An 18,913-nucleotide genomic window follows, 5' to 3' on the forward strand; every position below is an offset into this window, starting at 1 on the left:
CTGTTCTCTCTTACTTGAAAGTTTTGACCAGACGCCCTGAGCTTGCAACTCTCCTGCTAAGAAGCCTCTTCCATTCCTATTCTCTGTCCCTGGGTCCTCTGCCAGGCACCTGAGCAGGTGAGGCATGTCTGCCGTACTGCTATCACCTTCCTTCTCCCCAGACAGCTGACACAGCCCTACATAGCAGGCCCAGTGCCTAGAAGCAGTGGGGACGTGTCTGTTCAGAACCTCACGGCAACAGGGATGGGGCACCTGAACTCAGGGTTACCATGCCTTGCAGTCCCCAGCAGAAGCTGCTCTAAACAGTGGGCAGCCAAGGCCATGGCCCACACAGCACTGGGACATCTCATTTCAAACCAGCAGCCAGCAGTATTATCAGTTGCTGAAATTTGGGGAAGATATTAAAGCCCATGACTCCTTTCCTGTTCTGTGAAGGAAATAATATTCCCAAACCTGAGGTCCTCTTTTGTTCCTTCCCCAGGAAACGATGACTGAATAGCAAAAGAGAATGTGACTTCTAACCTGCCCGGCCTCAGCCTTAAGCAGAGAGGCGTCTGTTGCTCCTTGCTAAAGCGCATTCCATGGTTGGGCCTGGGAGCCAGGCGTGCTTGTGCCCTGGCCGCACATTCTCCTGTTGGGAGACGGGAGAGGACAGGACACTCAGCAGGGCAGCCAAGGGAGCCAGCTGCAGCGCAGCTTTTCTAGTTCTTAGCACGTTTGGGGCATGCAGCGTCTCCACCAGTCTGTGGGAAGCTGAATGGCTGGACACAGCACATTAAGGCACGAGACAATGGAGGGCGCATGGCACTGCCAGCAGTTTCCACCCACTCCTGCCCTTTTTTTCCCTGGCAGGCTCTCTGGAGTCCACAGAACACACGTATGTCTACAAAGTACAAGGGACAGGAGTGACCCCGCCTCCAACCCCCTCAGGCACGCGCATCAAACAGAGACTTCCAGGTACCTCACATCACCATGTTTGAGTTCTTTAACATGAATAAAGTTGATTTATTTCTCTTGGGAAAACAGACCTTGGCATCACGTGTAACAGTTTTTTCCTGTTTGCTGCATTCCTGTGTTTTCCTGGTTCTTTAATCAAAAGTCCTATTTCTCTTCACTCAAGACCCTGTCCCTGTAACTGACCATTTAGTAGTCTTGAGAGTTGACCTTAAAGAACACCTCAGTGGCACTGCAAGGGACCCAGGGTCTGGGGAGCTGGCAGTGTTTTCACCATGGCGTTTACTCTCCTGAGCTTTTATTAAGATTACCTCAAAGGTCCGGGCCTGGGGAGCACGTTGATGTCACAGGAGCAGTTCTGAATTCCAGGACTCCTGCTGAAGCGGTCACTGTGAAGCCAAGCCGTTGCTGGTTGCAGGTTGCAGGGAGCCTTCATGGCAGGCAGGGCGTCTTCACTCAGCTCTTGGTACATCCACCCTCATCTTTCTCTAGGCCAGAAGCCTTTCAAAAGGTCTCTGAGAAGTTCAGATGCTGTGAGTGAGACCAGCTCTGTCAGTCACATTGAAGACTTGGAAAAGATGGAGCACCTATCTAGTGGACCAGCGCAAAATGCCCAAGAGACCCATGGCCCTGAGCGACCCCCTGGGGATTCCGTCCAGCCAACTGGCCAGCCCGAGGCCCTCCAAGACGGGGCCCAGCGCCCTGAAGATGACCACCCACAGGTAGAAGAGCCGGAGAGCTTAAGATAAAACACAGCTGGGTGGAGGGCAGACTGACCGCTTCTCGGGAGGGGAATTGTGTTGAAAGAGCGAACGGTGCCACATGCTCACATGACAGGAGTGACTTATTTGTGCTAAACAATTAATTTTTTTGCACAAACACATGCCTGAAAGCCAGGCTTTCTAGGAGGACAATTGATGATTTTATATGTGTGTAAAACAGCCAACAACTACTGTTTCTGGCCTGCCCAACCGTAGTAATCCCATTCCCCCCCAAGTTACCGTGAACACTTTTTATTCAGAAAGAACATTTAGCGTTTCAGGTGCCTGCCATTTGAAACACTTGCTCTCATTTTCTGAACATAAGCATAAGCTGTTAGGTTGCACATAGCGACTGTGGCAAAGCAGCCTTCATTAGGACTCTGCAGATTTTCTGCGGGCGTCCCTAGAGGGAGACCACAGCATCCATCCATCTGGTTGAAGGGTCTCTGGTATGACCGAGTTGGATTGGTTGGCTTCAAGAACAGGTCTCAGTGGGACAGTGAGTATAAGAAGCTGCCTCCTGCTGCCCCCCAACTGCGGCTTTTCCTGGAGACTAAGGACTGTGTCCACCCAAGCTATAGCAGGGCTTCTGTCTGGAACTGTCCTCTGCCACAAATCCTTTTCTCCCTTTATGTACTGTTTATAAACAGATTTAAGGATTCATCTATTAAGAGTAACTCTAACGTCTCTTCACACACACACACACACACACACACACACACACACACATACACATATATATATATATATATAATCTAACTATATTTTTAAATACTGGTAAAGCTTTTAAATCAGCAGACCGAGCTCGTTTCTGTTTAGTATCTGAAAGCCGAGAGAGGCTGCCCTGGAGAGCCTGACACTGAGCATGCTGTGCAGCACTCCTTAGGTGGAGTTCTCAAGTAAGTACCGACCTGCCGCTGCAGCGCCTGGAGCTCTCCGCTTGTAGCTCAGAAACAAGCCAGAGAAGCCATCCCTCCCAGTCTGACCGAGCCAGACTGCTGCTAAAATTACTGAAGTAAGCTCCTTATTTCTGCCCATTTCTATGACCCCAAAGCACTGCATCCCTTCCTGTCGGGCCCCTGTGCCTTTTTAGTCCCACAAAGTCAAGCGATGGGAGAGCTTAGATGGGGAGGAATTCACAGTGATCTGTGGATTGCAGTGTTGGAGCCTTAGTTATGCCACATTAAGCCTATAATTATACTGATTTGATGTGATTTTTGACATTTGGCACTTGTTAAAATGCAATTTTCCTTTTTTACTTTTTTTTTTTTTTTTTTTGGTGTAGATGATTAAACACAGTCTTCCCTGTTTATTTGGTGCAATGAAGTATAGCAGATAACCTGGGGGAGGGGTAAATTATCACCTTTAACAAGATTAATTTTTAAATGTTTTTATATATATTTGGAATTGTTAAATTGGTTTTGCTGAAACAGAACTTCATCCTTGAGATACTATTTGAATGTTGGTTTCAATAAAGGTTCTTGAAATTGTTACCACTGAACTCAGTTTATAATCTTACTACTAATCAGTCATGGTGACTTCCTTTTGGATGGTAACTTTAGAAACATTAATTGTTAAAAAATATAACTTGTATAATAACCAAAGTTTGGGCATTTATTTTAATGACCTTAAACAACAGTGATTTAGTATCATTCTTTAGTCTGATAGGAGACTATTTTAGAGGTTATTATATTGGAGAATAATAGCAAGATCAAACTGTTTTTCTAATAGCAATTTTGGGTCAAAAAACTCAAAGATGTATAAATCCACAGTGGATTTTACTGCATTTCAAATACTGTTTTTTGAACAAACTCAATTATAGTTTTTACTTTATTCACTAATATGGCAGAATTAGGAACACTTATACAAGTTTCTGAAATAGCTATTTGCAAACCAGTGGGACAGGTAAGTTTTCCTCTGTCCCTTATTACTGGCAAAAAAGAAAAGGCTGGGCGTGGACCTTTTAGTAAAGCAAAAAAGTAAATCTAAACAAATGCCTTTGCCAAAATAAGATTTTATTTTGAAAGTCATTTGAGAGATGCTGAGGAAGGAAGGAGACCTTAGACTCAAAGGATATACATTCCAAATTTATCTTCTTTCCAAACCCTACCGATGGTCTTTGTCATACCAAAAAGCAGCTTTCTTTGGTAATTCCTACATTTAGCTTCCAGGAGGAGAGATCTTTTCCCATAAGCCATCTTTGTTTTTCTTGTAAAGGAGAGCTTTATTTCCAGGAAACAGCGTATTTGTTGGAGAGGGGTATTTCTTTAAAAACATCAAGGTAGATCTGATATGTTGAACAAAGTGGGGGGGCTCAGCCAAAGGGGAAGTGGAAAGGTTCTGAAAAACAAGATTGTGGCTTGAGAGGAAAGGAACCTGGCTGTCTGCCCTGTTTTGATAAAGATGTCAAAGTATCTTTGTGTTCCATAATCATTAATCAGGACATTCTCAGATTGATAGCTAGCTCTTTAGGTACATATTGATAAAATACATACAATGGATTCCTTACTGCTTCACCTCTAGAGTTACCCAGGACATTACTTATCCCCATCTGATGAAGTTAGATGGGGTCTGCCAGTGACATCAAGAAAGTATATACTACCACTGAAAGAAAAGCAGCTATTATCTAGTCTAAACCGTTTTTTTTCTTACAGATGAGAAAACCAGGGTCCAGAGATCTAAGATTTACCCAACCTGTAAATTCTCACCTCTAGTATTTGCTTATCATCTTGCTGCAACCAGAAATCCACATGTGGAAATGGCATCCAGGAATACGGGCCTATCTGAAGTTGCTCGGTCTTTGCATCATAAATGCTAATCATCTAAAAGGGAACAGTTCAAGGATAGGACATCAGGAATGTTACCCACCTCTCAAACCCTACCTTTATCTGAGCTCCAGTGTAGTCTAGTTCAAAGGCACCCTTCCAGATGATAAGCTGCTTAAAAATTGTGTTTCACATAATAACAAAGTTGCCACCTACTGAATACTTCCGTGTGTTTGGTGCTGCACTTTGTGGGGAAGTGTATATAGTCGTTAGTTCTGACAGCAGTCCTATGAGGAGATGGCATTCTTCCCATTTTGGATGAAAACGGGAGACGGGTAGCAAGTCCCATGTCCAGTGAGCATCAGAGCTGGTCCTCAAAACCAGGTGTGTCCATCCAAAGTCTGTTCTCCCCAGGGCTGCGCAAAACTTGCTTTATCGTTTACACCCCAAGCAACTGATCACCTCTTAACTGATGAAGCTCACAAAGCTTGATGCCCCATCAAAAGAAAGGAAACACCAACTTATAAAAGCTAATTCGTCAACAGCTGCAGCCTCTGAATTCCCAAGATTTGCCAATGGTAATTTTCAGCTTAATCAACAATAGTCAGTTTTGATTACTGAAATGTGTTCTGAATAATAACCAAATTAGGATTATTATGCTACTTGAATAAAAAAAATGAATCCTAAAAAATGTTAAAAGGTTGGCAAAACGAATCATCCCATCTCCCAACATTTTTCCAAAACAAATTGCCCTTACATGAAACGTTTTCCTGTTAAATGTCAGCATTTCACAAATTAATTCTGATTTTTTTGAGTACTTTTAAAGACCTTTTCAACCCCTCCCTCAAATGGAACATGTAAGTCTTGAGTTGATATTTTTCTTTTACAACAGTCCTTGGGCTTGAATCCAGGCTGCTCTGCTACTGAGATACAGCCCAGCCCACTTTAGATACAGGGTCTCACTAAATTGCCTAGGCCATCTTTAAACTTGTAATCCTCCTGCCTCAGTCTCTCATGTCTCTGGGATTATAGGTGACAGGTGTGTGCCACCATGCCCACTTTCTAATTTTTGAAATAATTAAAAAGCATCATAGGCACCAGTTTAAAAAAAAAAAAAATGCATCCTAGGGGCTAGGGAATGTAAATTAGTTGTAGAGCATTTGCCTAGCATGCACCAGGCTCTGGGGTTTGTTCCCAGCACTACCAAAATGGAAAAAAAAGGAAATTAGTGTTTTAAATTGATCTGATCATTCTTTATTGAATTATTCCAGGAAACTGCTTTTCAGTGACTTGGTCCAAAAGAATGCATGATCCCAAGTGCAGAGGAGAGAAGCTCCCCTCTCCCTTTGTAGGAAAGGTACATGGAAAGTTCTTAAAATGAAAAGAGGTTCATTCTCTTTGGATCTAGATGTTGTGGGTTTGTACTTGCACCTAAAAAGGTGGAGAACTGGGATCTGAGTTTATAACCCAAAGTCAGCTTGAGCTGTAAAGAGGCAGATGTGGGCTTTTCTAAGTTCTATAAAAGTGCTTTGTGCATTTTCCCTCCTCACCCCCTTAACACAAAGACGCGCCCACTCACCGGGCCTCCAGCTAAAGCTCGGGCAGCACGCAGCTCCTCCTCGGGGCCTCGATCTTGAAAGGTGGCTCTGTATATCTCTGCTGTTTTAATATTGACAGCTGTGAAGGGACCACAGGATGACTTTGAATTGACAAAGGACTGCACAGTCTTACATTTCTACCATCATACAGGAGCCAGAAGTTGAGAGAAAAGAACGGGAACTGAACAATGGCCCGTGCCTGCAGCCTCCCCTCCGGAAAGGCCAGCACAGTCTCTGCCATGAGAACGGCTGAGGCCTGAGCTGGGCCAGGTGACTGTCCTGCCCCACAGGTGTGCCTGGAGGAAGGAAGCTCACATCCCTTCAGTAAGACGTGGCAAAGCCTCCCTGGGCAGCCCTGTGTCCACATGCTTGTGAGAGTGTTAACTGAATTTTTAGAATTTATTGGTTTACACATACAGAGTTAGAGCAGCATAATGAGCACCTGTGTACTCCCCACCCAGCAAACAAATACTGCAGGTACAGCAGAAGCCCTTTGCACATACAGCCATCACAGGCGGAAGGTACATTCTGGCCTGAGAATTGTACACTTTCTTCTCAATCAAAACCTTACCTTGTTCCCACAGATCAGATGCCCCACTCCCTCCCACAGGCCTGTGTGGCCCTCCCAGGTCCATACAGGTGGGTAGTTGATGCTGTGCATTTGCTATCTTTTGCTCCCCAGAGTCTCGGGTTATGGGTGTTAACAGCAGTTCCACAGTTAAAGGTTTGAGAGGTCAAGTTGCGTGCCCAGGGTCTCACAGTAAAAACAGGAGTCAGGATTCGAACTCAAGGCTGCCCTACACTGATGGCAGTAGGGACGGCAACGCTGCCGAGTCAGACTCTGACCCAAGTCCACCTTCTCAACAAGATCCCAAGCCTCCACCCACCAGTAAACACACTACTTACCAATGCCATAAATTATTGGGAAGTGGTTTTCATTTTCTTCCCGGTCATTTAATTCTAAGAAATTAAGAAAAAAAAAATTGGTAAGATATGATCGTTAAGAAGTACTCAAAATTGTTTTCATTTTGTATAATAAAGGTGAAAGAGCCTACTGCATGGGGGGACAGCTCAAAAGGAGATTGTGTCTGTTTCCCTGCAGAGCCCCAGGCAGGCAGGGCTCTGCTGGGGAGAGGGCCGCTTGCAGAGCTGGTGCTTCCCAGGCATCTGCCATGCAGAGGGCAGCTCCTCTGCTCCAGGGCCCTCCCCTCCCAGGGGGTAGACAGGCTCTGAGGGTCCCCAGGAGGGAGATGAGGTGCAGTGGCGCAGGGAGGAGAGTCCAGCGTCTGCACTAGGCTGGGGCAGGGGGCGGCTGGGGACAAAGCCAACAAAGTTGAGAGAAGCTTCTCTGACTTGGGTCCTGGTGCTAGGTCCTGCAGGAAGGGTGTGGGCAAAACGTCCCTGAACCTGCAGCTTGTTTTGGCAAAACTTACCTGTCACACATAACGTCACTAAGTGAATGTCATCTTCTTGTTTGTCAAATTCACCTACAATTAGAATGTTAAAACTGGGCGTCAAACAAGTTCCTCTGAGCAGAACACCCTGCTGAGCAAGTCAAGCCAGGCAGAAGGGCGGAAGCCAGCTGAACGCTCCGCCTCAGCCCCTTACAGCCACCACCTAGACTGAGACCAGACCTGACTGAGGGGTGACGACACGTGCTTAGCCTCAAGCCCAAGGGAGATGAGAGTAAGCCTTTCCATCTTTCTCTTCTCAGAGGTTTTGGAGGACACACAGACTCCTAAGAGGAGACTTTAATAACTCTTCTAAGTCACATCCCCCCCCATTGTCAGTCAAAAAATCTGATGAGGCTGGTGGTGAAGCTCAGTTGTAGAGCGCTTGCCCACATCCCCAAGACCCCCAGGGTCCCCTGCCCAGCACTGCACACATGCATGAACGAACAAAGAAAATATGGTCACTGTAACAAAGAGGTGGAAAACACAAGAAGGCATACTGAAGTCATCACCTAGCCGTGTTAACGTGAGTCCTGCGGGCAGCTGAGCGCACAGCAGTTCCATCCCACTCACCACGCAGGCGCTTCGATACCCTTCCTGTACGTCTCTTCCCACATGAACAAGAACGCGTAATTCAGAGCTCTAAGTATGTTTCTGGTGGCCACCTGACTTCTAATGGACACCAGGCCATTTCTCCCTGTAAATACTGTTCTGTTGCTCGTCTCTGGGCGTAAACCTGTGAGCATTTGAAATCGGAGTCCCAGAAGGAGAATGCCGAGCGAAACCTTTTAAAAACTTGAGCTGTGATGTCGCATTGGTTTTGGACAGGCTGGGGTACCCCAGTGTGTATTCTGGCACCGTGTGTCCCAGCACCGCCCAGTGCTTTAATACAGGACAGTAGTCTTTTTTTTTTTTTTTTTTTTGCTAATAGGAAAAAAAAAAAAACATGACATCAGTGTTTAGTTTCTGCAGAATGGTCCTGCTCTTGATGCAGTTCAGATCACACACTGCACTAGAATGTGCCGGTGGGTCTTGGCCCCTAAGAATTAGCCCCATGCTGTCCACCTCTGTGTACAGTTGAGCTGAGCGGGCCGGTCTCTCCATCCACTCTAGGTCTGTCCCTCTTAGGCTTCATTCTAGTTGGGATTTTTAACCCAAGCAAAAGCAGGTGCAAATTTTTATTAAAAAAACAACGAACTTACTAAGAAGTTGGTGAGTAAGTTTTTGTGACAACTGCCTGTCATCACTGAAGCCTCCCACGAGGTGCACTTCCAGCCTGGCAAAGAGACGGCACGGTGGTCAGAGCCAGGCCAGCATATGGCAGGACCCGCTGCTTCTGCTTTGATTTTTAGTCCTGAGCTTCCACGAACCCCTGCTCCGGGGTGCTTCCGGCCTTTTTCATTCACAACACACAAATCTGGGGCACACTGGGGTATGTGGGTGGTGCTGCCAAGGCCAGTGGCAGTCTTCTGAGGACCCTGCCCAGCTTCCCTGACGACATCTGTGCAGAGGTGAGAGACCGCTCTAGAGGGACACGACTGCGACGTCCTCCTCCCACCCGAGCAGGACGCTTCCGGAGCCTCTGGGTCCTCACCCAGGAGGAGCTGGGTGAGTCGGAGGGGAGGGCTCCCTGGCAAGGACACCCCAGGGGTCTCATCTGCATTTCTAAAGCACAAGCCTAAGGCCTCCACAGTGTGGGCTGAACACTGGCCCCACGAGAGGGAACCAGGCCTACTGTGACCTCTCCAGGGGAGTCGCCATGCACGTGAGCACAGCACAGCGCTGACCAGTGACACAGCTGATGCTGTTCAAGCCCACTTCTCATACTGGACCTCCACAGCCTGTGACCACCTGGGAGGCGGGTGCCCGGGGAGGGGGCAATGCCGCGTACTTCACACTGGCGTCCACCACGACAGGCCTTCCTAAGGAATGAAGCAGGACCCCTTATGTACCCTGTACAGGGTGCGGCATCAAATGGCCTCATAAGAAACAAAGAGTAAGCAGGGCTGTGACCACTGTGGCTTTGCTGCCACTGGACAACCAGACTGGACTACCAGGCTTCCATGGTAACTAAATCACTTCCTCCAGAAACAAACCGGGTGTATCTAAAGGTCAAGTTCCAAAAATCACGGAGTCCAGAACCAGGGTCCAGTCTAGGATGGAACCTGCAGGGACCGGTACAAAATGACACTGCTGTTTTGCAGCTGTGCAGGTCACGCCCACGAGGCCGGCCAGCCACCTGTGGTAGGCACAGCAGACGGAGAATGAGACATGAAGCTGGGGGCTGGGGTGTGGCTCAGTGGTGCGGCACACGCTTAGCACGGGTGAGGCCCTGGGTTCCACCCCTGGGACCAAAGAAAGGAGAAAACCCTTTCAAGTGCTTTGCGTTCTCTGAGTGAAACCGTTTCCCGGAGTCTAAGCCCGTGCTCGGCACTGGGCTCGCTCACTCCCGAGCCACCAGCCGAACGACAGCTCGGCCTGTGCAGTGAAGGGAAGGGGGCGCGGTGTGAGGAGGGCCAGGCTTTAACTCGCTGTGTGACACCAGGCCACTTCCTGCGAGTGCCAGGTCACATGGGGGGAGCGTGGGCGGAGAGGACAGCCGGGGCAGGGGCCCATTCTACCCGCAGTCCACTCCGGAGCCACTGCTGGGCTGGGAGGTCACCTGCCCGCGGCCCCAGCCCTGCACTAGACCCGGGTGTGGTTTGCTGAGCCCGCTCCTCCACTAACGGCACGCAGAGCACCAGCGCGGCTCCCCGGGCGCTTCAATCAGTGGCTGGATGGGGACCACGGCGGGCCTCGAGTGGCCCCTGACCAGCCGGACTCGACGCCCATCCCTGAAGGCGAGACTTCGGTTCAAAGTCAGACCTGTGAGAAGCAGCACCGGCGGCCTGCCCGCCCCGCGACCCATCTGTCACCACCGCCGGCCGCGTGCTGCCGCCTCCGTGTGGTGCCACAACATTCCCTGTTCGTGAAACCGTAGCGTGGAGCTCACCTTCCACTCTGAGCGTGGTCAGAGAAGGATTTTATGGAGTTCATGATCAAGGGGACCTCGGCTTTGGTGTCAGTTCCATCACAATGTGTCAGGCAGGTGGCCCCATTACCTGAAGAACAAGGGTGAAAGGACTCAGGTTACTCCAGGGAGCCGGAGACGAGCCAAGGCTACGCTGTCCACTCGGCTGCCTCATCTCTGAACGGCCTGTAAGAAAAGAGAAAGTCCGAGCTGCCCAGCCAACCCGTTCTGACCAGGGCGACAGGGAGGTGCCATGCAGACGCGGAGGCCAGCCACGTCGCTTCCATGGTCCTGGAAGCTCGGTGAGGAGGGAACGGCCCCACCCTGCTGGCTGGCTTAAGCATGGCGTCCTCCACCTCTCATCATACCTGTGTGCCTCAGGACCACAATGTGACAAGTGGTGGCATCATCAGAACCCAGAATGGAGATGGAGCCTGTTTGAAAAAGAAATAAAATAAAATATCCAGTAGCCTTTTGGGGTAAGGCCCAATTCACTGCTTCCTAACCTACCATCCTTTGGGGAGGTCACTGCAAGCTCTCTTTGCTGAACATACAGAAGGCCCTGGGGTCCCACTTGTTGAACAGACTGACCTCTGAGAAGTCTGGCTCTTTCCTGTTTGATTAAAAAAAAATAAAATAGTGATGTGAATTAGTGAGAATCGAATGACTAGATAGGTGGAGAGAGCCAAAGTATACTCTGCGTGGGGACACGCCAGCGTGTCAGTGTGTCGTGTGGCAGGCTGGGAGGGGAGGGCAGCAGTAGCGTTCGTCTGGAAAATGCACAGGGGACAGACGAGGAAGCTGTGTTACCTACAGGAGTCAAGCATCCTGGGTCGCGGTTCCTCACTCGAGAGGGAGTGACCCAACTGCCAACAGTGGTGGCTCGAGGCCACAGAGAGCGGGCGAGGACTTCCCTGTCACCTACGCACCCCACTTCCGGAAACCTGTACTAAGGGCCACGGCTGTGCTGTTTAGAGGAGCCGAGAGCTGGGGACCGCAGGAGGCCATGTGGAACGGCTCAGCCTCCGCCTGCAGTCAAGAGTGGAAGCGCTGAGTGACAGGCAAAGTGGAGCTATAAACACTCCTCATCCACGGCGGCCAAACGCTTACGCACACGGGAAGAAGTGTGCAAGGAAAGTCGCCGACAGAACCACAGCTGGGCGGGGCCACACAAGCCACTTTACTGCGGCTGCTATTTTAGCTCCAAACGTTCTATGTCTTTTTTTTTTTTTTGTACTGGGCACTGAACCCAAGGGTGCTTAACCAGTGAGCCACATCCCCAGCCCTCTTATTTTTTTAAATTTTGAGGCAGGGTCTCACTAGGGTGCTTACAGCCTCACTAACTTGCTGAGGCTGGCCTGGAACTTGCCATCCTCCTGCCTCAGCCTCCTAGGCTGCAAGGATCACAGGTGTCCCACCGCACCCTGCTGATTGACAGATTTCTATAAGCTTTTCACCATTCTGATGCCTCGTGCTAATTTAGGTTTGGGCGAATCAATACAAGAGGTAATAATGATAAGTTTGACTAGTTGTTTGTTGTTTTCTTCAATTAAGGAATTTCCATTAATTGGAAGCAAAACAGTAATTAAATGAAACGAGCCCCTCAATTTAAGAAGTGGACAGTAAGGCTCTGGCTTTAGTACCCAGCACTGCAAGGGAAAAAAAGGAAAAGAAAAGAAATGAAGTCAGCGGAGCAGGGTGAGAAGTGAGCCGGCAAGGCAAGGAAATGGCCGCGTTCCAGCCGCAGGGCCTGTGTCGCGAGGGTCACTCCCCAAAACTGCCTCATCACTCTCCTAGAGACCCCGATCCTCTCTTCAACAACTCCGATTCCCAGAGGAACACCAGCCGGAGTGCCGGGGAGACAGGCTGGGCTTGGGAGCAGCGGGGCTTTGCTCTCCAGGGCTCCACTCGGTCACCTCCCTTCTGCACCGAAGCCCCACTTCTCTCGACTTGTGACACTTTCTGGACACAGACGTGCACTGAGACTCCCTCCCGCCAGTCCCCTCTCCACTTCCCAACTCTCCCGGGCTGTTCCTTTACCCAAGGGCTGAGGCTCTGCTGCCGCCACAGTCCAGGCGGGCGGTGCCAGCAGGACCTGACTCCCAGGGAACACCGAAGTTGGACTTTCATGTACATCATGTCACAAAACGTTCTTTTGATGATTTTTCAACTACTTAAAAATGCAAAGGCCCTTCTTGACCAATAGGCTAGACACGGTGTGGCTGGCAGGCTGCAGCCTGCACGGTCACTGTCACTCAGCGGCAGCCAAGGGGGTGAGCCTGCTTCCCTTACCTGGCGACCTGTCCTGCACGGCAAAGCCCCGTGGGAGGAACGGTCCACAGACGCAGCTCTCACACCTCCTTTCCCACCCCCATGGCTGCACCCGGGCCTCGTCACACCTACGTGACTAAAGCTCCGGGGTGGAGCACCTGCCTCGCGGGCCCGGGTTCCATCCGGGTACCGCAAAAGCCTCACTGCAACACAAGTCATGAACATCAGACCCGAGCAACAGCCGGCGCCGCCAGTCCTCGTGCCTGGGTCCCCCTCTGGTAAATGGCAGGATGACGTCACTCGTCAGGTGGGTGAGGATCCAGAGAGGCACTATGCCAGGGCTGTGCGGGCCCCTGACGAGAGCTCGCCAGTGGGTGGCCGTCACCCTTCCCCACCTCTGTGCCCCAGCCTCCAGGGTCTCCCTTGCCTGGCCAGTCCTATCCAAGGGCCCCCAGTCCCACTGCCTCAAAACACTGATTTTGTTACATCACTTTTCTACTCAAAAACCTAAGCCTGGGGCTGGGGTTGTGGCTCAGTGGTAGAGCACTTGCCTAGCATGTGTGAGGCACTGGGTTCGATCCTCAGCACCACGTACAAATAAATAAATGAATAAAGGTTCATAAACAACTAATAAAATATTTTTTTAAAAAAACCTAAGCCTGTTCATGAAGATTTAGCTCTGAGAATGTGCATACTGGTGACATCTCACAAACATTCTCATGTTTAAAAGCAGTCAGGTCAATGGCGCACGCCTGTAATCCCCAAAGACTTGGGAGGCTCAGGCTGGAGGATTGCAAGTTCAAGGCCAGCCTCAGCAACTCAGCAAGACTTTTTCTCAAAATAAAAAATAAAAAGGGTTAAGGTGGAGCTCAGTGGTAGAGCACCCCTGGTTTAATCCCCACTTCCACAAAATAAACAAAAATTTTAACAAATTAAAAAATAAATAAAAGGAGAAACAAGGCTGGGGTGTGGCTCAGGGGTAAAGTACTTGCCCACATTCCTGAAGCCCTGGGTTCCATTCCCATTTGTTTTTTGTAAATAATAATAATAATAATAATAAATTCATAAAAGTCACAAAAATAAGAAAGCAGAAATTAAGTTCATTAAGCCATCGTGGAATTCTGTGGAAGCATTAAACAAGCCATTCCAGGATGGTCACTAAACCAAGTGAATGGTTAAGAGTGAGAGCGAGGCAGGCACCAAGGTGCACGCCTGTCATCCCAGCTACTCGGGAGGCTGAGACAGGAGGATTTCTAGTTCAAGGCCAACTTTGGCAATGTAGCCAGGTCTTAAGCAACTTAGTGAGACCCAGTCTCAAAATTAAAAATAAAAAAGGGACTGGGAATGTGACTTAGAGTTCAAGTGCCTCTGGTTCAACCCCTAGTGCAAACAAACAAAGTGGAAGCTGGCCAGCATGGTGGCGCACACTGTGTTCCCAGCTGCTCCGAGGCTGAGGCAGGAGGGTCACAAGCTCAAGGCCAGCCGGGGTGACAGAACAAGACCCTGTTTTAAAAAAAAAATTTTAATGGGGGAGGGTTTCCAGGGATGTAGCTCAGTGGTAGAAAGTTCCCAAGTTCAAGACCTAAGGCCACAAAAAAAAAAATAAAGAGTTAAAGCTGCAGACGGCACCGCACAAAGGGACTCGGAGCCGGGTGGCAATGGGTGTGTCTACACTGGCTCATACAGCAGCCTCCTGAGGCCCTTGAGCACTTGAAACGTGCTAGCGTGACTGAAGAACTGATACTTAGACTTTATTTCTTTTAATTTTAATGTAAATAGCCATGCAGCTGAGGCTGCTGTGTGGAGTTACAGGGCAGCAAAGGCAAGGGCAGACTGCCAGGGTTCCAACCCTGCTTCAGCACTTGGAGGATCTGGGACCTCGGGCAGGTCGCTCAACTTCCCCGATCCTCAGTCCTCGTCTGTAAAATAAGAACAGCAACTACACGGATTTCGCAGGGCAGCAGGGTGCATGGCAGGGTCCCGGGCTGGTCACGGGTTGTCACTCAGTCCTCGGGAGGGGGACCTGGCTCAAGACCCCTGGTGGATGCCTGAACATGGACGGTACTAAACCCTACAGGATTTTTACACACACAAGTGATAAGATTTCTAAATTCAGCACGGTAAGACTAACAACAGGCCTGGGGGCCACACCTGTCATCCCAGCGACTTGGACAGCCTGAGGCAGGAGGATCACAAATTCAAGACCAGTCTCAGCAACATAGTGAGGCCCTAAGCAACTTAGTGAGACCCTGCCTCAAAAAATAAAAAGGTCTGGGGATGTGGCTCAGTGGTTAAGTGCCCTGGGTTCAATCCCAGGTACCAAAAAAGAGATTAAACAATAATAAAAATCAAACAATATAACTCAATAAAAGCTATTTAAAACTTAAGGATTATTTATTTCTAGAATTCTCCATTTAATATTTTTAGACTGGTTCAAGTTGCAGGAAGCAAAACTACAGATAAGGATGGAAGACTATACGTGCTTGTCACAGGCTATAAATGTTGGTACTGCCTGCTTACACCTAATCATCACACGGAAAAGACCCATAGTATGCTTTTTTTTTTTTTTTTTTGCTACCAGGGATTGAACCCAGGGTGGTACTTAACCACTTAGCTACATCCCCAGTCCTTTTTATTCGTTTTGAGACACGGTCTCAATATGTTGCTTAGACTGGCCTCAAACTTGCAATCCTCTTGTCTCAGCCTCCTGAGCTGTAGGGGTTACAGGTGTGTGGCACTGCACCCAGTCATGCTGTCATTTTGAAAAGCACATCTTGTGCCAGGTGTGTGTTGGTGCTCACCCATAATCCCACTGACTAGGGAGGCTGAGGCAGGAGGATTCCAAGTTCAAGGCCAGCCTCAGAAATTTAGCAAGACCCTAAGCAATTTAGTGAGACCATGTCTCACAACTAAAAAATTAAGAGGGCTGGGGATGTAGTTCAGTGGTGAAGTGCCCTGGGTTAAACCACTAAGTGAAAGGTTGCGTGAGCGGCTCGGTGGTCCAGAACGACCCACCTCTCCAGGTTTACTTCCTTCATGCTCCAGCTCCCTCTCCGGGACCAGGCCCCCGCCGGCTGCCCAACAGTGGCATCCTGGTCCGTGTTTCTGTAACACGCATGGTCCCCACCCTGCAGCCTTTCTGGGCCAGATCTCCCTAAATAAGCCAAAACTTTCCTTGAGAGGCGCGCCTTGGACACCAACCTAACTTTCCATCATAGTTCTTTTTGAACAGACATGAAAGTTGAGAGTCACCTCAACTTTTTAAGTGGCTGAAATTTCTTTCCCTTGGTGATTTCACTAGTCTACACAGCAAGGGCGGGGGACATCGCACAAGGAAAGCGACACAGCACAATGCCTAGCCCACAGGAACCTGCTAATAACCACTGCGGGTCTTGACATTCACCTTGAGAATCCAGGGAGCTGCCAGCCTGGTCCCCCGCAGTCACTCTGGCAGCCCGCACACCATTTTCAGGGGTCAGACTGTTCGTTCGTCTATGTCACTCGTATTTACTGAGCACACAGTCCAGCTAGGGACTGCGCTGGCTCCCCGGTGCAAAGGTGAGGACGCCTTGGGGAAGCTGCCGTGGGGCACAGACCCAGGGCAGCACAGCTGGGGAAGCTCCGGAGGCGTCCGACCCAGACCGTTCCCTCCGCCGCACGCCTCGGAGTGACAGCGGCCACCTCTCTTCACGGCACTTAACCCTTCGGGATATCGGAGCCGTTTCTTTGAGGACGAACCTGTTCCCCTCCGCGCCTGGAAGCCCCCCGAGGTCGGGCCAGCGGTCAGGACGGCGGCCAGCACTTACCAGGGGCTCGGCACGCGCCTCCCAAGCCAGTGGGCTGGTCGACGCCCCCCTGGCGGGCTCCGCGGCCAGCGGGACCGCAGGTTCCCATTGTTCGCACTCCCTGCCCCACGTCCCTGCACGAGCGTGGACTGGGTGCAGGGACTCCTGAGGACAACAAAGACAGAACCCTCCCATCAGGGCGTGGTCCTCGCCGGCCGCCGGGGAAGCAGGGCCCTTTCCTCCGGCTAAAAATAACCAGGCGCCCCACGTCCCGGGGGCAGCAGGGCAAGAGGCGAAAGGAGAGCGGACCCCGCCGGGACACCTCTGCCCAGCCGCTGTCCGCAGCCCACGCGGGCACAAGGACGAAGCGCGGTTCACCACGGGGTGGGCGGGGACCCCTGCGAGAGCCAGTGAGCAGTGCGGACGCCCAGGTGTGCCTCGAAGCAGCAGGTCCCGGGTGGCGGAGGCACCGCCCGGCTGGCAGCCGCGGTCCGGGGGTCCTCCAGCCGCGGCGCTGTGCGACCCTGGGCAAGTCACCTAACCTCTCTGGGCCCGTCCCCTCTTCTGTAATAGAGGGGCCTGAGCAGATGCCCTCGGACGTCCAAAGGAGGGAAGAGCTCCGCGGACCCCTAAGAGGAAACCGCGTCTGCGGCCGGACTCCGGGCGCGCCGGCTGCGCCAAGTTTCAACTCCGGGTCGGGAGAGGGACGGCGGTGGCGGCGGCGGGCGGAGGAGGGCTCCTCCCGCCGGGCAGCCTGGCCCGGCGGCTCCCCTCGGGCCCGTCCCGAAGCCCCCGCGCCGGGCTCCGCTCACCTCCAGAGGCGGGTGGGCTCGGACCAGGTCCCCGGCGGACTGCGGCAGCCGCACGCGCCGCCCGTCGATCAGCAGCGGCATCGCGGAGGCGGCCGCCCGGGCAGGCCCAGGGAGGCGGCGGCCTCCCCAGCCCCGGCGCCGCCGCCGCCCCCGCCCCTCGGGCCGCCGCGTCCCGCCCGCCCCGTCCCGCCCCGCCGCGGGTGCTGCCGGGAAATGGAGTCCCGGACGGCCGCGGCGCCGCCCGCAGAAAGCAGGAATTGCCGCGGAGAATAGGAGTGCTAGGGAGGAACCGCAGGGCCTCACGGGAAATGTAGTCCCAGCGCAGCAGCCTCCTCCGCAAGGGGCGCCGGGAAGTGGAGTCCTGAGAGCGTGGGAGTCGGGGGCGGGGCGGGGCGGGGCGGAGGGGGCGGGGCGAGTCCGCGGGGCGGGGCGAGGGCAGCGGCGGCGTGGCCCTCCCCGGGGGCTGGCAGCCAGCGGGACCTGTGGGTGGCTGCTGGTGCCCGCTGGCTTCCTTTCCCTGCCCTACCGCTCCCCAGGTGTGTGATCTTGTGCAAGCGGGGGTCCCTGCTGTGCTGCACCCGGGGATTTGCCGGGAGAATAGATCCCGAACTGTGCCGGCCCCCACGCCTAGAAACCGTGGGCAACACGTGGTGTTTGGTACCTGGGCGGAAACAGCCTTGCGGGGCGGTGCCTCCGCGCGGGGCTCTCTTCCAACACCTGGGAGCATTACTCAAACAGATCCAACCACACTAACAGGAGGTGACTTTCCGAAAGGTGTTGGGACGAGAGGAGCGCCTCACGCAGAGCAGGAACTTCGTTAGAACTCACCAGCTGTGTTCTGCATCCTCTTCCTTCATACACCTCCCTCAGTTTACATGCCCCCTCAACGAAGATCCCGGTACTTAGAGAAGTGACAGTAGGAGACAGACAGTCCAGAAGTGTCTGCCGCATCCCCAGCTTACCAACTTCTCACCCAGAACCGTTTCTCCCTACTGGGCAAGCACTTCTCCATGAATTACCTGTATTTCTCATTTGCTTTTCAAAAACGTGGAGGTTTGCATCAACACCTGACAGCATTAACTCGCCCGAAGTCATACAAATAGTAAGTGGTTGAACTAAGGTTAAAGCTGGCTTTGAGTGATTCCAAAGCCAGTTCTATCACCATAATATTGCCCTAAATAGTAGGGCTTGTTGTAATTGTTGTAATGCAGGTGAAATTAAAGCCCAAGTGGAAAGATTTGGGCTAAAATGAAGATCTGAATCCCACGGAACAAATACCAGCTGTGTAACTTTGAGCACGATACTCCTTTGAACTGGTTTCCTCACCTGAAGAATAGGGATAATAAAGGGTTACCCGGCATGCAGTAAATAAAAAAGCCAGGCATGGTTGCCCAGGCTTGTAATTCCAGGAGGCTGAGGCAGGAGGATTGCAAGTTCAAGGCCAGCTTCAGCAAATTTGGCAAGGCTCTAAAGAACTTAATGAGACCCTGTCTCAAAATAAAACGT

The 18,913-nt window shown here is 51.3% G+C and overlaps 2 protein-coding genes across 15 annotated transcripts in view; one reads left to right on the forward strand and one right to left on the reverse strand.

Moving 5' to 3' along the window:
* The window catches only part of Pdxdc1 (pyridoxal dependent decarboxylase domain containing 1), a 48,953-nt gene extending 43,831 nt beyond the window's left edge, over positions 1-5,122 (forward strand). For 5 of the 7 annotated variants that reach the window (XM_047534296.1, XM_047534294.1, XM_047534299.1 and 2 more), the window contains 3 exons: positions 853-957; positions 1,447-1,676; positions 2,535-3,208. In XM_047534296.1, the coding sequence (XP_047390252.1) occupies positions 853-957; positions 1,447-1,676; positions 2,535-2,618 (419 nt within the window). In that variant the 3' untranslated portion in view covers positions 2,619-3,208. Of the gene's footprint in view, positions 1-852; positions 958-1,446; positions 1,677-2,534; positions 3,209-4,369 lie in introns of those variants that run through there. The other 2 variants (XM_047534295.1, XM_047534298.1) reach the window with 2 other exon arrangements.
* Positions 548-17,576, reverse strand: Ntan1 (N-terminal asparagine amidase). Of its 8 annotated transcripts, XR_007106180.1 has the most exons (12): positions 17,408-17,576; positions 16,617-16,760; positions 11,050-11,152; positions 10,908-10,973; positions 10,522-10,630; positions 8,732-8,805; positions 7,512-7,565; positions 6,985-7,038; positions 6,060-6,157; positions 4,424-4,537; positions 1,266-1,485; positions 548-631 (listed from the first exon to the last, which is right to left on the reverse strand). XR_007106180.1 is itself a non-coding variant. In XM_047534304.1 (11 exons), the coding sequence occupies exons 1-11, from the start codon at positions 17,486-17,488 to the stop codon at positions 1,459-1,461; spliced, it is 924 nt and encodes a 307-aa protein (XP_047390260.1). In that variant the 5' UTR covers positions 17,489-17,576; the 3' UTR covers positions 967-1,458. The 8 variants fall into 8 exon arrangements, 7 of the variants coding, with proteins under 7 accessions (XP_047390260.1, XP_047390258.1, XP_047390259.1 ...); XM_047534304.1 differs by lacking the exon at positions 548-631 and having other exon boundaries at positions 967-1,485; XM_047534302.1 differs by lacking the exons at positions 548-631; positions 1,266-1,485 and adding an exon at positions 3,710-4,055.
* Positions 17,577-18,913: the final 1,337 nt, after the last annotated feature.

Source organism: Sciurus carolinensis, chromosome 18 (genome assembly GCF_902686445.1).
Source record: "Sciurus carolinensis chromosome 18, mSciCar1.2, whole genome shotgun sequence".
In the NCBI taxonomy this organism is placed as follows: domain Eukaryota; kingdom Metazoa; phylum Chordata; class Mammalia; order Rodentia; family Sciuridae; genus Sciurus; species Sciurus carolinensis.